Source organism: Sceloporus undulatus, chromosome 1 (genome assembly GCF_019175285.1).
Source record: "Sceloporus undulatus isolate JIND9_A2432 ecotype Alabama chromosome 1, SceUnd_v1.1, whole genome shotgun sequence".
NCBI classification, from domain to species: Eukaryota; Metazoa; Chordata; class Lepidosauria; order Squamata; family Phrynosomatidae; genus Sceloporus; species Sceloporus undulatus.
The window spans coordinates 254225612-254246651 of record NC_056522.1 but is presented as its reverse complement, the minus strand read 5'-3'; the positions used below and the strand labels follow the sequence as shown (position 1 = coordinate 254246651).

At 42.2% G+C, this 21040-nt stretch overlaps 1 protein-coding gene across 1 annotated transcript in view; it reads left to right on the top strand.

The window, feature by feature from the left end:
• Window positions 1–6763: 6763 nt before the first annotated feature.
• KDM2A (lysine demethylase 2A) overlaps window positions 6764–21040 on the top strand; it is a 93860-nt gene continuing 79583 nt past the window's right edge. Inside the window, exons 1-3 of the mRNA XM_042458845.1 lie at window positions 6764–6958; window positions 7589–7680; window positions 9563–9667. Coding sequence (XP_042314779.1) covers window positions 9626–9667 — 42 coding nt within the window. The 5' untranslated portion in view covers window positions 6764–6958; window positions 7589–7680; window positions 9563–9625. The remainder of the gene's footprint in view (window positions 6959–7588; window positions 7681–9562; window positions 9668–21040) is intronic.

Here is a 21040-nt window from a genome sequence, read left to right as displayed (position 1 = left end):
GCTTGGAGTTATGCAATGCTAAACAATTGCCAGGTATCAACATTTCATGCAAGCTCTTTCTCGTCATAGCTTTAGGAATCCGAGGGAATCACAGGGAACATTAGAGTCAATCCTTACATAGCCTGGAAACTTTGCTGGTGCTTCAGTGCTCAAGAACAACAGAGTCTCCAATTATCATTTAAAGTTGGTTTGATAGTCAGCCACACCTATGGCTTGAGATGCAGAGTCAAGCCATGAGAAATAATACGAAAATCAAAAAATGAACCAAAAATGTGGGGCGAACCGTGTAAACCTCCTGTATTTATGGTACCCAGTCCCCGCATCTCTAGTTCCAGTTTCTTCTAGGTTTCACTGAAACCAAGAAATAAAGAGAGAAGGGGACATGCAAATTATCCTTACACTGTCTAACTTGGTGATTGCTTGCAAAATACCATAAGGAGAGGCAAATTAAATTAATAACATTATGATGACTACTATGGATTTCAGTTAAAAACATCTAAATAAGATGAAGGATATTTATTGTGTCTGCCTCTCTCATTTGCTTCTTTCTGAACTGCATGAGTAATGAAAAACTCACTGGCATTTTAGTCTCATTTAACAGGGAAAATATTTCAAACGTCCGTTAAAAACCCTGTAGAAAATTAAGGAAATAACAGAACAGGACTGAGTTTGTTTATATTTCTAGTGGAAAAGTTATTACTGGTGTCATCAAATAGGGACCCACACAATTTCAATTGAGTATAAACATATGTTGAATTAATAGATTTAGGACAGTATCCATAATGGTATCTTATTTAATGTGCTCCTCCATTATTTCAACAAAACATTATTATATTATTATTAACCTTTATTTACTAAAGCGATGTAAGTTTACACAGCGCTTGTACATCAATTTTTTAGTCAGTGGTTCCCTGCCCTCAGGCTTTACAATTAAGAAGACACGACACAAAAGGAGAAGGGAGTAGAGTGGTGGTGGGGGAAATAGGATCAGGCAGCAGATCTCTCCACTCCGAGGCCTGGGACCAAGGCAGATGGAACTGGAGGAAGGGCTGGCTCTTGATGGATATTTAGACGGAGGCCTTCCTGGGTCCGAGCGGGGCTCACCTCTGGGAATGCTTCTCTAAACAAATTATCGCTTTTAATTCAGTTTGAAACTGGGTAGAAAGTGATTGTGTGTGCATGTGGGCGGAAGAAGGTCCAGATTGAGTAAGGGGCAGCAAGCGAAGGAAAGAGGGACGAATTCGGGATGGGTGGCCAGTGGTAGTCCTACACTGGACAGGAGACCGAATACAGAGCGAGGGTGCGCGTAGGAATGTAAAGAGAAAGAAGGTCAGATAAGTAATGAGGGGCCCAAACCATGGAGGCTTTGTGAAATTCAGTACCAAAAGGCTTGTTACCGGATGCGGAAGGGAGAAGGGGCGCCATATGAAGGAGGATAAAAAGAGGAGAAACATCGCGTCAAAGCGGCGAGGGCGGGATGTGACAATCCAGGCCGCTGAATTACTGGAACATGAGATTAAAGGATGGAGGTGTGAAAGAGGAAGCCCTGTAATTAACTACAAAAACATGTTATTCTGACTCCAAATTAAGCACAGACTTCACAAATATCGTGCATTTGTTACAATGGAATTTATTCGATGATATCATCTTGAACACCCTGGAGATCGTGGTTTAAAACTGGTGTACCCACATGCATCTAATTCTAAGGGGGAACTTGCAGCAAACTGGCGTTTTCTACATGTTACTCAAGAGTAAATTCACTAGGGGCTTTGTCAGATCGGACTGTTGGATGACCGAAAACTTATAAATTGTTACCATCAAGTCTGAAGGATAAAAAGAACACACACCTCATTTATTTCTAAATCTCACAAAGTACGTAAATCCCATCAGTGATGAAAGAACGATTGAAACGAAATGATATGTGCCCCCTGTTGGGATTTTAAGGAAAAAAAACCCCAGAAATGAGATTCCACCTATTCACACTTTGAGAAAATTAAACATTAACTGAGACGAAGTGAAATAGATATTTAAACAATCAACAAGATCTATCAGTTATGCAGATGTCTGTCTTGTCCCATTTTAGGGCTTACCCCATATGTTTTAGGAAAGAGAGAACATCCGGCTTCTGCATCATTTTAATGTTTAAAAATCATTGATGAGGAAATAGAAAATAACGTAACGTTGCTTCAGATAATGTTAGCTGGAGAGACATTGTGTATACTATAAGCCCAAACTAAATTCAAATGAGTGCTCGGTGGTAAGGATTTAAGGTTTGAGAGTTGGACTCCTTGAATCCGGAAAGAAAGCAGGTCGATTGATTTCCCATCGTCCTTGAACCACTGGGTGACCTTGAGCAAGTCCACACTGTCTCAGCCTCAAGGGAAGGCAATGGCAAACCTCTCTGAAGAAACTTGCTACAGAAAAACCATGATCAGTTTGCCTTAGGTTGCCATAATACGAAATCACTTGAAGGTCAATAAAGAATGCACACACAATAATATAAAAACAACCAAACTTGAAGACTTCACCTGGTTAAATCTTCGTCTGTGGCACATGACAGTTGCTGCTCAAAAGTAGCAGTCCATAACCATGCTTCCAGGAAAACAACTATAGGGGGGATACAGACAGGCAGTAAAGACTTCATTTGTGACGAGGCGCGGATCGTTGATGCAGCACAGGAACAAGAAAATGCATCTTTCTATGCTGATGCGATGGTGCCATTCGCGCCCCTGGAGTGGCCATGTGACTGTTTTCGGTTTTGGACATGGTGCATAGGACATTCATCGGCATTATGAATGCGAACACGCGCACCAAAATGGCAACCTAGGCAGACGCGTAGGGGCTCAGGAGCATGCAGAGGCTCCCAGTCATAAAATTGGCCACAGACCAGCGCATGTGCCAGTCTCTACCAGGCCTATCGTAGGGTTTGCCATGTGCCAGCCCTCCAAACCGGGTGGTGTGTGTGATGTAGGACAAAATTTTCAAACGTAGCGACACACAATAACTGTGCCCTACATTGAAACTTTTCATGTCTTACATTTGAAACTTTGTCCTACATTTTCCCTCGCGATCTGTTTGGCGGGGGGTAGCGGACCCAGGGCGGAGGGAAAGCCCTCCACTTAAGGAGGCTTTCCCTCCCCGCCTGGGCCCCAGGCCTCGCCCGTTGATCGGAGGCCAGGCTTTTTTTCGGGGCCCTCGCCTCCTTCCTGGCCCCCGCAGGGACCAGGAAGGAAGCGAGTCGCGGAGAGAGCGCCGGCCATCGTGGGGGCCTCGACCTCGTTCCTGGCCCCCCGCAGGGACCGGGAAGGAGCGAGGGAAGAGGCCGGCCATCGCCAGGGCCTCGCCTAGTTCCTGGCCCCCGCAGGGCCCCGGACGGGAGGTGAGGAGAGGGAGAGCGCCGGCCATCGCCGGTGCCTCGCCTCGTTCCTGGCCCCCGCGGAGAACCGGAAGGGGAGGCAGGCAGGCCGCCCTGATGGGCTGCGTGCTTGCCTACTTCTTGGCCCCCGCAGGGCCCAGGAAGGACGGCGAGGGAGAGTTGCGCCACGCCGGGCCGCCTCGTTTCCTGCGCCCCCGCAGGGACCAGGGAAAGGAGGCGAGGAGATGCGCCGGCATCGCCCGGTGGCCTCGCTCTCTGGCCCCCGCAGGGTCCAGGAAGGAGGCAAGCAGGCGCTGGCCCATCGCCCGGGCTGCTTTCCTTCGCGCCACTGCAGGACCAGGAAGGAGCGGGAGAGCGCCGGCCATCGCCGGGGCCTCGCCTCGTTCTGGCCCCCGCAGGGATCAGGGAAGGAAGGCGAGCAGGCCGCCGGCCATCGTCGGGGACTCGCCTCCTTCCTGGCCCCGTGTGAGACAGGAAGGATGCGAGCAGGCCGCCGCGATGGCCGGGGCTTCGCCTACTTCTTGGCCCCCGCGGGAGACCATAAGGAGGCGGAGTGAGGCTGCAGGGAGGCGGGGAGTTGGCGGGCTGCGCCCAAGAGGCGCCTGCCTCCTCAGCCTCCTCTGCCCCAGGTCTCGCTGCCCCTCCTTTTCCTCCGCGCGGTCCATGGCACGGTGGAGGCTTTCCCCCGGTGAGGCGGGAGGGCAGCGCGGCACTGAGGGGTTGCCTAGCAACCCCGCTGCAACCCCAGACTTTTCCCGGTTTTTCGGCGCACTCCGTGCCGTGACCAGGCAGGGCGGTGCCGCCCAAAAACAAAAACCCGGTTGCAGCCGGTTATGGCAACCCTACATGTGCACAAAAATGGTATCAGTCCTTTGCATATGAGAAGGGAACCTTCCTGGGGTAGAGATGGTTAAGGGGTGATATGATAGCCCTGTTTAAATGTTTGAAAGGGTGCCTGAAGGCTGGAGCAAGCTTGTTTTCTGCTGCTCCAGAGAATAGGATCTGGAGGAATGGATGCAATCTATAGGAAAAGAGATTCCACCTCAACATTATGTTGTGTTTATTTAAAAATATATGAATACTAAATAAAAGTATGCTGTTTTAGCATCTTCCTCAGAACTGAACATGAAATACACAAATATGACTCTGTCCTTCTCTAGCTTCAAATATTTAGGCATACAGATAACCAAGAACATAAAGCAAATAAAATATAAGTAGTACAAGTCAGTAATGTTGTTATTAGCTGCCCTCATTGACCTTGACTCATGGTGACCCTGTGGATGAGAATTCTCCAAGACCCCTTGTCCTCCGTTAATCTGCTCAGGTCCTGCAAATTCATACCTGTGAACTCCCTAATAGAGTCTATCCATCTTTCTTTCTTTCTTTTTTTCTTTTTTTTTTCGGCCTTCCTCTATTTCTACTGCCCCCTACTTTTCCTAACATGATGTCCTTTCTAATGATCATGATGTGGCTGTAGTACAACAGCCTCAGTTTAATCATCTTGGAGAGTTCAGCCATGATCTGTTCCTGGGCCCATTTGTCTGTCCATGCTATTTGGAGCTATTTCTTCAAATTCATTCTCAGGACATTTGGCCTTAATCCTTTCCCATTCCCAACTGTAACAGTCTTAATGTAAACAACAGAATAACATGGCTATCCAACTGGGAGGTTGTAGTTGATGTTACTTTTGCTGTTGTTCCTATGTTTTCTTTCTCTTCAATTTTCCCCGGTCTGTTTCTCTTTATTTTTCCCCCTCATTGCTCATTAAGATTGTAAGGTAAATCTTTCCTTTTGATCATAGAAACAGAGTTGGAAGACCCCCAAGGGCCATCCAGTCTGCCATGCAGGAACTCACAATCAAAGCACATGCACACACAAAGATAGCTATCCAGCCTCTTTTTAAAAACCTCCAAAGGAGGAGACTCCTCCACACTCCGAGGCACCATGTTCCTGAGAGTAAGAGCTGTTTGACAGTGGAAGTTCCTCCCAATGTTGAGGTGAAATCTCTCTTCCTGTTGTTTGCATTCATTGCTCCAGGTCCTGGTCTCTGGCGCAGCAGAAAACAAGCTTGCTCCAGCCTCAATATGACACCCACAATCCTTAGTACAGCCAGCCCTTCATATCGACTGACTTTTTTATCCATGGATGCAAGCATCCGTGGCTTGGAAATATTTTAAAAATACATAAATTCCAAAAAACCAAATCTTGATTTTGCCATTTAACCTAAGGGCCATAACATTACCATGCCACTAAATTTAATGGAACTTGAGCATCCATGGATTTTCGTATCCACACGGGGCCCTGGAACCAAACCCCAGAAATCCCACACTGCAAAAACAATCTGGTTTGAGACCACTTTAACTGTCCTGGCTAAATACTAGGGAATTCTGCGAACTGTAGTTTTGTGGGACATTTAAGCCTTCTTTCTGAGAGAGCTCTAGTGCCACAATACAGTTCCCAGGATTCCCCTTCCACACAGCCAGGGCAGTTTAAGCAGCGTCAAACTGGGATTACTTCTGCACTTTGCTAAATTCTATGTGTTTGATTCAAATCCATTTCTCTCAGTTTGGGCCTTTCTGGATGAAGAGTGGGGTATAAATGTTGAACAAAAATTTAAAAAATAAATACAAAGCGCATGCAGCAAAACATTCTCTATCTCCAACATAAGCCCAAATTTCATATATATATATACATATATATATATATACACACACACACACACACACACACACTCATATATGAAGGTGCCAGCCAGATTCAGGCAAAACATCAGAAATAAACTCTTCTAGAATACCCACTAAAAACAATATATGTATACATATACTATACATATGCCATATATAGATAGATAGATAGATACTGTATATGTATATTTGTATTATATGTGTGTGTGTATATATATATATATAGTATATGTATAGTATGTGTATATATTATATATAGTGTCTATATATACACAGTATGTATGTATGTATGTATATATATATATATATATAGTAAATGTAGTGTGCATATTTTGTGTCTGTGTATATATACAGTATAAATTGAATATATTTGTATAGTATGTGTATATATTATGTGTGTGTGTGTTTATATTGTACACACACACACACGGCCAGTATGTCCTCTCCAGTGGCAAACCAACCTAAACCCGCAGCAAACAAACACTCCTTCCCTAACCGCCTCCCATCCCCCGCTGGCTGAGTGAGTGAGAGGAGAAAGACGTGCGGCGGCTTATATATACACTCGGGCGCCCCTCAACTCTCGCGATAGAAAAAAAAGAGAACTGCTTCTCGCGAGCAGACGGAGAGGGTGCTCGCGCGACGTCCGAAGTCTCGCGGGAACAGGACGCAGGTCTCGCGGTGGCAGGTTTGCCTAGCAGAGCCATCGCGAGAGAAGAAGTTTACTCTGTGAGCGCGCCGCTCGGCCCAGTAGCCAGAGAGGAGGAGGAGGAGGAAGAAGAGGAGGAGGAGGAGGAGAAGAAGCAGAAGCAGAGGAGGCGCAACGTCAGCCAGACAGCCCCGATCTACGCCGAGGGAGCCCCCGTCCTTCCTCCCTCCCTCCCTCCCCTGCCCTCCGTGGGTACGTAGAAGGCCCCTCTGTGGCTGAGGCAGCTGCGTCGACGTCCTGGCTGACCCTAATCCTGGCCAGGACCCCGGAGCCTCCTGCTCAGGCCTGTTCGCTTCGCCCCTGGGGCTGCGGAGGGAGAGGGAGGGAGCGGCTCTTGGGCAGACATAGTAGACACCCCGCCTCCGCCGCTCTGCCAGGAGCTGGTGCGGAAATAACCCGCTTTGACACCGCTTTAGTTGCCATTAGGGGAGTGCAGTTCATTGTGGCCACTCTTGATAGAGGCTGCATCCACACTGGACAGATAACCCGGTTTGGCACCGGTTTTAACTCATTTTCTGGCTCAAGGCTGTGGCAGTCTGGGAGTTGGAGTTTGTTTGTTGTGGGCCAGGAGCGGAGCGGAGCTTAAAGAAGGAAGGCCCCACAACAAACTCCAACTCCCAGACTGCCATAGCCTTGAGCCAGGGCAGTTAAAGCGGTTCCAAACCGGGTTATTCCTCCAGTGTGGATGCAGCAAGAGAGCCCTCAATGAACTACACTTCCCAGGAGTCTTAGCATGGAGTTAAAACAGTGTCAAACCAGGTCCCCCCCTCTTTATTCCTGAGGTGTCTGTTGCCCTTTCCTTGATGCCACATTTCTCTCCAGCCTTCAGGGTCCAGGAGAATCCCTCTCGGGGGATCAATTGACTTTCTGACTTCGGCTGCCCTAGAAAGGGGCAAAGGAAAGCCATAGACCTGGTAAGACCCGACCTTTGTTTACATTCTCTCTCGCTTCGCATCTGGTGCTTCTTTCCTCCAATGAAAGGCCTCCTTGCATTCACATCTATCTTCTGAGGCTGCATCTGCACTGCAAAAATAATCCAGCTTGACACCGCTTTAACTGCCCCAGCTATTCTGCCACCAGAGCTCTCTCTGACAGAGAAGGCTAAAGGGCTCACGAAACTACACTTCCCAGAATCCCATGGCAGTTAAAGCGGTGTCAAACTGGATTATTTCTGCAGTGTGGATGCAGCCCAAGTCTTTTAAATCCAGAGAAGGTTTTTGCTGGACCTGTTTGGTTGTTGTTGTTGTTTTGGGTTTTTTGTTGTTATTTGCCCAAGTTCACCAGGTAGGGTTGGGTTGCCCTAATGTATGGTGAAAGACTTCATTTTAATCATTTGGGGACATTGTGTGTTCTGATTTGAAGTAAAGGGTGACAAGTAAGAGCGACTGTGGTCCAAAACACACATTGCAGAAATAATCCAGTCTGAGACCGCTTTAACTGGCCTCTTTCAGTGCTAGGGAATTCTGGGAACTGTAGTTTTGTGAGACATTTAGCCTTCTCTGTCAGAGAGTTCCCAGGAATACCTAGCACTGAGCCAGGGCAGTTAAAGTGGTCTCAAACTGGATTATTTCTGCAGTGTGTTTTGAGCCTGGGTGCCCCTCACCCCATCCAGTCCTCTCCTGTAGTATTGTGCTTTAAAAGGCATGAGGAAAAACACAGCTATCAGTCAACTTTGTATTGGTTTGAAACAGATTACATAGTCCATGCCTCATACTTTTGTTTGATGCAAGCTAGTTTTTAATAAGCGGATACTAGACTTACTGCTTACTAGGGAGTGATCCATGGCCAGTTCTTACATAACACCATTTGTGTTACTTGAAACCAGTGGAATTTGTTATCTTGTCATTCAGTTTGAAACACCTTGATTGCCACCTCCTGAGGAATACTGATTATCAGCCCAGTGTTAGAACCAGCTCAGGCCCTCTCTTTTTGCCTCAGTGGCATCTCTGCCAAGGCCTTTGTACAGAAGTTTATAATGCCAAAGAGTTATACAATTATCCAATGTATTCTGCCCTGTGCATTTTTCCTCTTGTCTAGTGGAGGGGAGTTCTGTATGGGTTAAAATACATAAAATATTAAACAGGATACTGTAGTTCCAATCCTACATTGTGGCTATACTAGCTTGTTAAAATGTTGTGCTGTTGAGGCTCTCAAGTTCTGCTGTAGTTGGTGTCTTGTCACTCTGTTTGTCCAAATTCATTAACAGGCTTTTCACCGAGTATCCCCCAATGTATACAAATAAATAATGAATTGCACAGTTTGCTTTGTCCACCTACAACCAGATTGCATTTTTAAAAACATTTTGTGAAATAACAGTACCTTGTTACAGGGCCATGATGTGTAAAACTTTAAAAAGCCATTTTATTTGAATGATGTATGATGGATTATGGTTATCTCTCATTGTTCTGATATGCTAGGAAAATTCCTACAGGTATTTGTTGACAAAATTGAGCATGCTTGTCCTTCTCAACTCATTTAAAAACATAGGTGATGTAGAGTCTTCTGAATCATAATCTGTGTATGTCATATGTGTGTCTGTGTACACATACACATGGATACTAGACAGATAGCTTGACTTTCAAATGTGCATGCCATGGTTTTGATTCCACTGTAGAACAGCAAGCCACTTGGCTAATAAATTGTGTTTTAACTTCAGTGCAATAGCTTGATCAGGGCCTTTTTAAAATATATTGTTAATTCATAGTTTCTGTTACTTTTCTCTTCACATCTGTTAATTTTCACTTTTTTGGTGCATGCCATGAAAGAAACAATTATAGCATGTTCTTGTATATTAAGGAGGAAGAGGAGGAAGACACCAGTTCTGATATCTCCTTCTCGCTCTCATCAGAAGAGTCTGAGATGGAGCCTGAAGAAGAACGGATCCGTTATAGCCAACGACTGGTTAGTATCCACACTTATCTACTCTGTTCACACACTTGGACATATTCAGTCCACTCATACTTGGGAAAAATCTAATGGGGACTAGTCAAACCACTTTCATATGGGTTAGCTAACATATGGCTCTCCAGACATGATTTCCCCAAGCTCTGCTTTTGAACTGAAACCCTCATCCATCCAAGATAGCAAGGGATTGAGATTATGTTAGTTGGCTGGTCTGGGTAGGAGAAATATAAATTCAATAAATAACTTTCTCTGAGCTTTAAGATAGGTAATTTTGAATTCATTACTGTCTGGTTGGATCTGTCTAGTAGTGCTTTTGTAATCTGGGTACTAGATTACTTTAAGGTGCTTTAATGCAGCTTCTCTTGAAGACTTTTCAGCTGGTTTAGCTGGCTTCCTGGCAGGAGTAGATTGTAAAGATCACAATATACTGCATGTTCCAGTATTTCCGCTGGCTCTGCATTATCTTCCAAGCATAAAATAGTTGCTTTGATCTATAAAGTTGCAGAAATCTTTTTCCTTTCCCCTATATTCTCTTATTCTTTAAACCAGTCCAAAGACCACCTTTACTACACTATTGTAAGGTGAATAAAGACAAGGTGAAGTGCTGTCCCAAAGCTATAGAATACTGTTTTCCTGGAGATTCAGTAGTCCAAGTCCAAAGCTTCTTTTGAAATATTGAAATAACTTTTTTTAAAGAGTTTTAAAAAGGGAAGATTTAAATTCTTCTATAGCCATTTAAACAGATTTTATAAGAGAGATTAAAATGTGAATGTTACGTAAACAAAGATCTTACAATGAGGAGAATTAGAAATCAAGTTGTATATTGCTGTCATACTGCATTTTTATTATTTTTTTATTAATGCAGTTTAAAAAACAATATAAAATTTACATTTGAATATCATATATAACATAAACAAATTACACCAAAAACAAACAGACAATTTGACAGATAGAGAAACTAACATATTTCATTTTGGTAAAGAAACGTCTAGAAATTTATTTGAAGAAGTGGTAATAGTTCAGAGAAGCTCCTAAGACAAGTTTGGCTGCACTTCTTTGAATGGCTAGTTTTGTCAATATCCATTACTTGTCCAGCAGTGGAAATCCAGATCTATCTGTCAGTGCTGTGACAATTATATTTCTCATAAATGAAGAACCTCTATAGAGTGGTATTTTTTAGTTCCAGATTAGTCACTAGCATGCTTTGTTACATAGTAATTTGCAATGCTAAACATATAAGGGCAGTGCTGGAACTCGTATTTCAAGATATGATGTGTTTAACTTTAACGTTCAGAGAGAGAAGATTTGAAATTCACTTGAAATACTTGAAGTTAAATTGAAGTTGTAGTAAATTTGGCAAACTGTAGAATATGGCAGTCTTCCATATATAATACTTGGTTTGAATATCTAGGATACTGTGGGTTATTAATAACTTTTATGCTCTGCCTGAAAAATTGTGATTAGATTCTGATCTTGTTCAGTTGCTATAGATTGTCAGCTTCATTTTTAAAAAGGCAAGACACCTGTTTTCCTTGCAAGCTTTAATAGTTATGGCTTTGAAATCAGAAGGATTAATGGTTAAAATAGAACATCGATTTGTGATTAGATTTTGTGACTGAAAGTGCCTTTGCAATAGTGCCTTATTGCTGGAATTACTACCAAATGTGCCCCAGCTACTATATAGTTTGTGTTTCTGTAGCAGATAAGTGTCAAATAGTGTCAGTTACTGCTGCAGGATTTAACTATAGTTTTTGGAGTCCTAAGGAAACCAACCAAATAGGTATAAAGTGAATAGTTCTGACAATGTTAGAATAAGTTGTTCCCTTTAAGCAAGAATTACAGTATATATTGCCATCTTACTAAATTCTGCATATGTCTGGTACTTGCTAAAAGTATGAAATGGCCACACATCCCTCTGCATTACAGAAAGAAAGTATAATTGGTAATAATCACAGTGGAAGTAATGACAGTGTATAGATGAAGCTTAAAGATCATAGCTGCAGAAGTTGCAAAGCTAGATTTTTATCTAATTATTTCAATTCAAAGGCCTCTTTAGACTGCCAGCCTATAGACCCTGAAAAGGCAACCTAGGTATCACAGGAGAGTTTGGATCTCCCTTAGCAAGAGTAGAAAAAGATGTCCACCCTGAGAGAGCGGCTGTGATCTCACAGGCCCCATCCCAACCTTTGTGGAAATGTCTGTAACTGCTAGGTTTTTCTATGTCAGATCAGAGAAAGGATGGATCTGCAGGATCTATGTCCAGTCCTCAGACATGTCACTGATATAGAAGGACATATACACAAGCCTTGGAGCTGACATGCATAATTCCCATTATGCATTCCACCTGTTAAAGTTCAAAAAACAGATATTAACAGAATGGGAAAGCAAAAATAAACATTGTCCCTTCTTTCTGCCTTGCCAGGCAAGATTTCCCCAGGGAAGCTTGGATAAGGCAGTTCATCCCTCTTCCGATCTCTGTGTCTCCACTAGTCGGATTTCTCACCCATTCAGATACAACATACAGTATTTACTTTTAAAAAACTGACTTTAAGGAAGTGTAGGTGTATCACTACAGGGGGTGCCTCTGTGTGACTCCTTTCACTTATAACTCAGGCATTTTGATCCTTCACATGTTTATACATTCCTCTATAGCCATCTGGTATTACATTTCAAAACCCTAAGTGGGATGAGAGTATCTTATGAGAGTTAAGGTATATGTTCACAACCTTGATTTAAGATCATCTGAACTTGTGAAAGTTGGAGGAGAAAGGAGTTAAGATGGGAAGGAAGTATGAGTTAATGACAGTGGAATATATGAGCAGAGTTAATTTTGATAGGAAAGAAGTGATGGGAAGAATATATGTACGTAAATCAATTTCTTTTTTTCTTTTTTTGGAACGATTGACTGTAGAGCAGTGGATGTGAAACTTTCAAATAATCCTTCCCTCTTTGTGTTCTATTGAGGCCAGTATAGATTCCACAGCTTCTCAAAAGGATGATGTAATTTTGGGTGGCTCATTAGGTGAAGTAGGGTTCTAGTTTCTCCTGTTAGACCTCACAGTCATCTCACATAAACTGAATTAACTTGATACTTCTACCACCTCCATAGCTGTGTTTTGGAGCATAAGACTGACAGTGGAAAGATTTTGTGTTGGGGATAGACGAACAGTGGAAAGATTTTGTGTTGGGGTATGTATCCATTAATTATTTGCACTAAAAAAAAACTTTGACTTGTATCTAGGGAATGATAGGTTTTCTATAACATAGTTGAAAATTTATCGAATAGAAGTGTTGGGACAAACCAAGCCAATGAAAGTATCCAAATGTGAGTGAAACCCAACCCTTAAGCTAGTTTGGGACAAAGCAGTTCAGATGCATTTTCCCAGTTTGACAAAAAGTTGATTTTGTAACAGAATGTAACAGAAATCATGTATGCATCTCTGGAAAAAATGGTGGTTGGTGGGGATGTTGGAACAATGTTGGAATCATCAGGAAGGGTTTATTCATTATTCCGTTATGTGAAATTAAAAAGTTATCTTCCACAATTCAAGCCCTTTTCTGCTTTAGGGATATTAGCCAAACAGAGTTCAATTGCTGTGATAGCATAGTTGGATTAATCTGATTACAGGTTGAGGCTTTATTATAGTTTTAACTTAGCTAGCTGATGGTTTTAAGTTCATATGTCCTGAGTCTCTGAACAATCAATTATTATTTATATTTTGGTAATGGCTGCTTATTTCAAATGCTTGATAAAGAAAAAGGTTGATTAGAAATTATGAGTATTTCATAATTATTAAATATTTTATTAAAAATAAAAAAGAAAGAAAAATACCCAGGAAAAGAAATTTGTCTTGGTAGCCTGGATGGACTATCTTTAGCATTGTGTATACAAAATATAAAAGGTAGTAGTTTTTGTAAATAAAATATGGATGGGTGGTAGCCCTACAAAAACTAAACACATCCAAAATATAATTTATATCTAGGCTTTATGAAAGTAAAGTTCCAAAATGTCTTCACTCTGTTCTATAGCTATAGGATTTTTAAAATTTATTTTGCTTGTTTTGCATCAGTTCTGTTTGACATCTTCCAGCTTCCACAAACTAGAATTCAATCCTGCAGTGTCTTATTGTAGGAAAGTTTTTTAAATAGCATAAAATAAAGGCTGAAGATTTGTTGTTAATTTCTTACCAGCATCTCCAAGAATAGAGGTGGGGGAACTCAAATTAACAAAGCATGACAGTTATGCTCTGATGCTAAATAAACATAAAGCGGGAAATGTGGTGCTTATGAGAAAATAAGCAGTTACTGATAGCCAACAGAGTGGAATAGTAAAAGTTGGTTAGGCTTTGTGAAGTAGGCATGGTACTAACTGTGTTACATCTTGCATTTTAACTACCATTTCCAAATCTTAGGGTGCACAAGTAATAATCTAAGCCTATCATGGTTGCTGATGAGGGTTGTAGAAGTTGTTGAAACATCAGGCTCAAGTGTGGGAAAGACTGCTGTGAAGCAGCAGTATATAGATGAAAGTATTGGAATTATTCTTCATTTTTACCTGTCGCAACTACCCCTTATGGTAGTTTCACAGCTTGCTCTTGCCAAAAGCAATTACTGTTAAGATAGAAAGGTATGTAACAATGTGTAATTCCATTGGTTGTAAACATGCTTTTCAGTAAGCAGTGAGGCTAAAACTTTGTTGCACATGCTGATAATTTGGTGTTTATTTATGTATTTATTTTTGCTTATTGGGTAAGCCTAACAAAATATCTGTAAAGGCGTATGTGATAACATTAATCAGGTGTATTTTATGAACTAGTCCTGAAATGTAATACTGTGCTTGGCCTTTCTTGGCTACGTGAAGTACAGACATAGATTAACCTCCATGTCTACCTCAGGCCATACAGAGGTACATGGTCTGAAGCTAGTGTTTAAGTCCTAGATCTTTATTCCTGCATCTAATAGTCCAAGACAGGCTTCTTTGCTTTTGCTCCTTCCCTTAACTTTATTGCTTACTGTTCACATTTGATACTGCTATTTTATCAACAGTCTTTCAAGCACCTTTTTTTAAAAAGAAAGAAAGAATCTTGCTCACTTTTGCTTATTCTTCCTGTACTGTACTACTAATAACTCTAGTAGGAAAATCTACCTTTTCAGAACCTACAAAGCCATCACCAAGGTAAAAAAAGCATGGGCACACCCACTCAGCAGGCCGTTATACTTAAAACCTCAAGTTGTACTTTTGTCAACCAGCTCACTGAAGAGTATTTCGCCACTGAGCCCAACTGTGGTAGCATAGAGGAGCTGACTGGAGTTAAAAATTGTTTTCAGGAAAGATGAGAAGTGGAAGCCAAAAAGGGCATTGCAGAAATTGCAGGTCTGGAGGGTGGTTATGTGTTGTGGGTTATCAACTGCTGATTTTTTTTTCTCTTGGGGGAGAAGAGCATAGTTCTGTAAGCAATGTAGTGCCTCATTGAATATTGCATTGTTCAGAATGCATTGTTTGAAAGTGTGGCAGGGGGAGTCAGGTTTACACGTAGTGGCATTCAAGGGCTTTGCAGGAGGAGATTGTGGATAGAGGGCTGCTGCCACAACACAGACATTTGTAAGCAAAGAAAGGGGTGGGGGAGGGGGCTTGTGCTCTTTTTCTGGTAAGCCGTCATGTCCAACAAACACTTCATTTTTCCTCACTGTCCCCTGTAAAAATACCTTGCTTTTTGAAGTTTTTTTGACTGAGCTAGAATATGAGGAATGGGACGTGGTGCTTAGTAGTTAAGATGCTGACTCTGACATTTGCAAGGTCCAGGAGATTGGCAGTTCGAAGACCCAAGCGTCGCATGATGGCATGAGCTCCCATCACTAGTCCCAGTTCTGCCCACTTCACAGTTCGAAACACATGTAAAAAATGCAAGTAGATGGGGGTAACAGCGTTCTGTGCATTTAGTCATGCTTGCCCACTGACCACGGAATCATTTCTGCAATGCTGGCTCCCTTGATTTGAATGAGATAGCGATCCCTACAGCTGGACACACTAGACAATCATGTAAAAGGGAAAACATTATTTTAGAAATGAAGTTATGTTGCCTGTCTTAATTGGACTAATATCCTGTTTAGGGAGGATGAGAGGGATAAAAAAAAAAAAATACAGGTTTGAACCACCTAGTGGTTTGCTTATCCAGTAAAATTTAATTTAAGACTGCCCACTTGAAAATACTACATGTGTTAGTTTTGCCACTGATTTTGTGAAACCACTGGATTTCTAGAAATGGAAGTGTTTCATTGTGGAAAATTCTAGCAGTGTCATGGCAATATTATCTTTTGCTTTCTGTGCCGGTTCACTGAGAAACAGGTTAGGAGTGAGCATAGAATTGTGAAGGCCATGTTAGCTGAACTTCTGCATTCCCTTTAATGTGTTTGAGTACCAATGAAAACCTAGAGGTTTGAGACCATCGCCAGTTGACTTGATCTATGAATATATGGAAAAAGCTAGGCTTTCCAAAATGTAATGGGGTTGCATGAGGAAAAGAAATGAGTGATTCATTTTTTGTATTTGAGTTCCACCCTCCGTCTTAACAATTTAGACATCCTGCTTTTATCAGGAAGTGAATGAATCAAGCTGTAATCAATTATACAGCCTCTTTAGATGGACCGTACAGAGTTTCCTTTAGTATTGGTACGGTCTAGTATATTTTTAGCTTTGGCTTAAGGTTTTCCATGTGAAGTTTCAGAATAGCGAATAAAGGCCACCTCCCTCTAACAAAATTTGTTTCTACGGGTGTTAATGTAGGCTAACCATAATTTTATTCACATGTTGGCATCCTTCATTTCTCCAGGCTTTTAGTAGTTTGGGTTGTCGCCTTACTACTGTTCCCAAATTATCCTGCTTTTGCAGTTTTTAAAAGGTGAAATATGTTGGCATCTGCAATTTAATGACAGTCTTATTTTCTAGATGTCTTACTTTTAAAAAAAACCTGTATAATTGTGCCATCTCACTTAAAGTGTTGGGCAACTTATTTTCTAGATCGAAGAGTAGGAAGGACACAAGGGCTATCCAATCCAACCCCCTGCCATCAGGAATCCAAATCAAAGCATCCCTGACAGATGGCATCCAGCTCTGCTTAAGAGCCTCCAAAGAAGGAGACTCAACCACACTCTGGGGGAGTGTGTTCCATGTCGAACAACCCTTACTGTCAGGAAGTTCCTCCTATATTGAGGTGGAAATCACTTTTTCTGCAGCTTGGATCCATTGTTTCCTGGTCTGTTCTCTGGAGCAGCAGCAAAACAAGCTGTTCCCATCCTCAATGTGACCACCCCTTCAAAAATATTTAAACAGCTATCATCTCACTCTTAATCTTCTTTTTCCAGGCTAAACATCCCAGCTCCCTAAGTAATCCTCCAGGGCATGGTTCCGACCCTCAGAATAGAGTGTCACTATTACTTCTCTGATCTAGACACTATACATTTATTGACGCAGCCTAAAATGCATGGCCTTTTTAGCTGCCGCATCACACTTGACCATGTTCAACTTGTGGTACTGGATTCCAATTCCTTCACATGTAGTCCATTCAGCCAGGTGTCCCCCATCCCTGTCGGCCTTGTTATTTTTCCGCCTAAGTGCTGTACCTTACATTCTCCATGTTGAAATTCATTTTGTAGCTTGGCCCAGCTTTCAAGTCTATTAAGGCTCTTTTGCATTTGATCCTGTCATCTGGAGTATTAGCTGTTTACTCCTAATTTGGTGTTATCTGCAAATTTGATAAGTATGCTCCAAATTCTGTCATCCAAGTCATTGATAAAGATGTTGAATAAAAACACTGGGCCCGACAGAGCCCTGTGGGACCCCACTGGTCACTTCTCTCCAGGATGAAAATGTGCCATTGTGAGCCATTTGGGTTAGGGTCACCCAGTTACAAATCCATGTAACATTACTTTGTCTAGCCACATTTAACAAGTTTGTTGCAAGATGTCAGGAAACCTTGTCAAAGGCCTACCGAAATCAAGTTATCTCTGTTTTATTTTTTCCATTGAGATGAGTCTTTGTGCATTTTTAAAATTATGTGGGGAAAGCAGCTAGTAAAAATATCAAATAATGTGTCTATTCCTTCACTTCCAGAAGTAAATGCAAGAGTGTGGGTAGTATATAAAGATAATGAAATCTTCACAGACCTAATAAACATGCACTTTCCTACCATAAGGAAAGTGCCACACCTTGTTTTGCAAACAGTGCCACACCTTGAGCCGCTAGGATTTATTAGTTAGATTTTACCCCATCTCTCTAGCAGGCTCAAGGTTTATTCTTCCTCTATGACTACATCCACTTTTAACTCCTATGGCTCAGTGTAGGGATTCTGGGAATTGCAGTTTGTTCTTGCAGAGAAAGCTTAGTGCTAAACAAACTGCAATACAGTCGCCCGTGCATCACGCGGCAGCCAAACATGGCCTGAGCATACGCACTCAGCCGCAGGTGCGCACGGGGTGAAGGGGCGGCGCGTCCCCTTCAATTGAAGGGTTGGCCCGTTGCACCCCGCACGCGACTGCCGCTGGCCGCGCACGAGCCCCATTGTTTCCCAGGGGCTTGAGCAAGGAGGAATTCGCCTTACGCGGAGGGGATCCGGAACAGTCCCCCGCGTAAGGCGAGGACGCACTGTACCAGAATTCCATAGCATTGAGCCATGGAAGTTAAAGTGGTATCAAAGCCAGATTATTTCTGCAGCGCGGATGCAACCTATTCCGTAAAATGGAACTTACACGTGTTGCATTTTTTTTTTATATTATTATTAGCTTATTATATAGCCTGTAAATTTACACAGCACTGTACATGAAAAATTCATTTTTAGACGGTTCCTGCACTTCATGCTTACAATCTAAGAAGACACGACAAAAAGAAAGGAATGGTTGAGGAGGGGATCAGGTCCAGCATTCTTCTCTCCCTCTGAGCCTGGACCAAGGCAATGGACAGACTGAGTTCAGTGTCCTTTAGTGAGGCGGATGGAAGCCTACTTTCTCTCCCTCTCAGAAGCAGGATGGAACCAGATCTTGTGGGGAGGGTTCAGTCCTTTAGTGAGGCCTGAGGGAGGCCTACCTTTCTCTCCCTCTCAGAAGCAAGGATGGAGACAGATGCCTTGTGGGGAGGTGCAGTTCCTATGAGGCCTGATGGGACGCCTACCTTTCTCTCCCTCTCGAAGCAAGGATGGAGACAGATGCCTTGTGGGAGGGTTCATTCCTTTAGTGGGCGGATGGGAAGGCCACCTTTCTCTCCTCTCAAGAAGCAGGGAGGACAGATGCCTTGTGGAGGGGTTCAGTCCTTTGTGAGGCCGGATGGGAAGGCCTACCTTTCTTCCTTCCAGAGGCACGGAGGAGACAGATTACCAGTTTCATAGCTTGCTGTTGACCCAGCATTGCTTCTCAAAGATCTGTGGCTATTGTGGCCAGAATTGTAATTGTCCAGTTGCTCATGCATCAGCTTTGTCTTCCCAGGAAGACTGATCTGCCACAGTGGCTCATGCCTTCATTACTCTCAGACTACTGCAGTGTGCTATATGTAAGGTTGTCCTGAAAAAGTTTGGAAGCTACAGCCAGTAGAAAGTAAAAGCTGGCAGATTTTTGTCAGAATGCACTTTAGGTGCTACATTTAACTGGGTCTTACACCAACTTCCATGGATTCCATTTTTCTTCTGAGTGCCACTTATGGATACTCAAATTTTGACACACACAAAACATTAAGGTTTGGAAGTAGGTTATCTGAATGACAACCTCTTCCCATTGAATCTGCCTAGAATTTGGTTCCTTGGTGGCAGCTCTGTACACGTACTAGCACACAGTAGGCTAAGTTGTTGGGTCCATGTGAACAGGGCTTTCTCTTTTGCACCACCCTAGTGTGGAACGTCCTCCCAAGGGAAGTAGGTTGGCTGTGTCCTCCCTTGATCTTTCGACAGATCAAGGCCCTTCGTCTTTTTTTTAAAAAGGTGTTTTTAAATAGACACTTTATTTATCTGTGGGTTTGTTTTGGGTTTTTTGAAACAAATTTTTGGCTGTGTTTTTAAAGAATTCTTTTGTCCACTGTTTCTCCTGGCAGACAGATTTCTTATTAATAGAGGGAGCTCACTTTAAACGTTTTTGCTCAATGGTAGGGAAATTCGGGAACTGTAGTTCTATAAGACATTTATCCTTCTCTGTCAGAGCTCTGGTGCCATAATAAAATAGATTCCCAGAATTCCTTAGCACTGAGCCAGGACAGTTAAGTTGTCTCAGATTGGATGGTTTCTGCGTGTGTTTGCCCAAGGATGATGTTTAGTGACTTGGTCTGTCAGCTGCCATGTCCTGTGCATAGTGCCCATCTTGGCTAGCCCACTATTCTGAAGAGGAACAAATTACCATAACTTTTATTTTTATATTACTTCAAAGTGAAAAAAATATTTTAATATAATTGTAATAACAATTAAATATAACAGAATTAAGATTGGATTATTTTATATCTTTTTTTTAATGATAAAAAGTGTTGTCTTTAATTGCCTGCTACTTGGAAGCCAGTCTATCTGAGAAACTGGAAACAAATATATTAACTGTACCGTTAATGTCATTCCTTTTTTACATAAACATTTTTTAAAAGTGAAAATGTACCGTCTGCATTTTACAGAATGTCCCTTTTTATGGTTACTTGCAAATGGGACAGGCACAAGATTTTTTTTTAATGTTCTGGCTACCTGTGTTTGTGCTTTCTTGCTTAAGCATTTTCGCATTTTTCAGATTATACAAAAAATACCCCAAAGCACTATTTTTATTCCTTTCTTATCCCCAATGAATAGTCTTAATATAAACAACAGATTAAGATGGCTACCCATTGGGAAGTCGTAGTTGATGTTACCTCTGTGTTCCTGTGTTTCCTTTCTCTTCAGATTTCTGCTGGACGTTTCTCTTTATTCTTTTTCTCTTGGCTTATTAAGATTACAACATTCTTTTCATAGGGATCTTCCTTTTTGATCATGAAACTCTCATAAAGACTTTGATATTCCCTGTATCATATATCCTTGCTTACCAGTGGGGATTGCTGTGGTCTAATGTTAAGAATACAGTCAGTCTTAGTATCCACAGATTAACCAACCACGTTTGAAAAATCAAAAGGCAAAACTTGGTTTTGTCATTTATAGAAGGGACGCTATTTACTCACCGTTGTATTCAGTGGGACTTGAGCATCCACAGATTTTGTTATTCACAGGGGTACCTGGAGTGAAACCCCAGCTGATCCCAAGGCCCCACTGTATGCTTGTCCTATGGGAGTAGAAAGGTTTCTTATAGAAATGTGTAAGCTCTTGGAGCTTTGAATGCAATCAAAACTATTAAAAGAGGGGAAAACTTATTTTTTACTGTAAAACT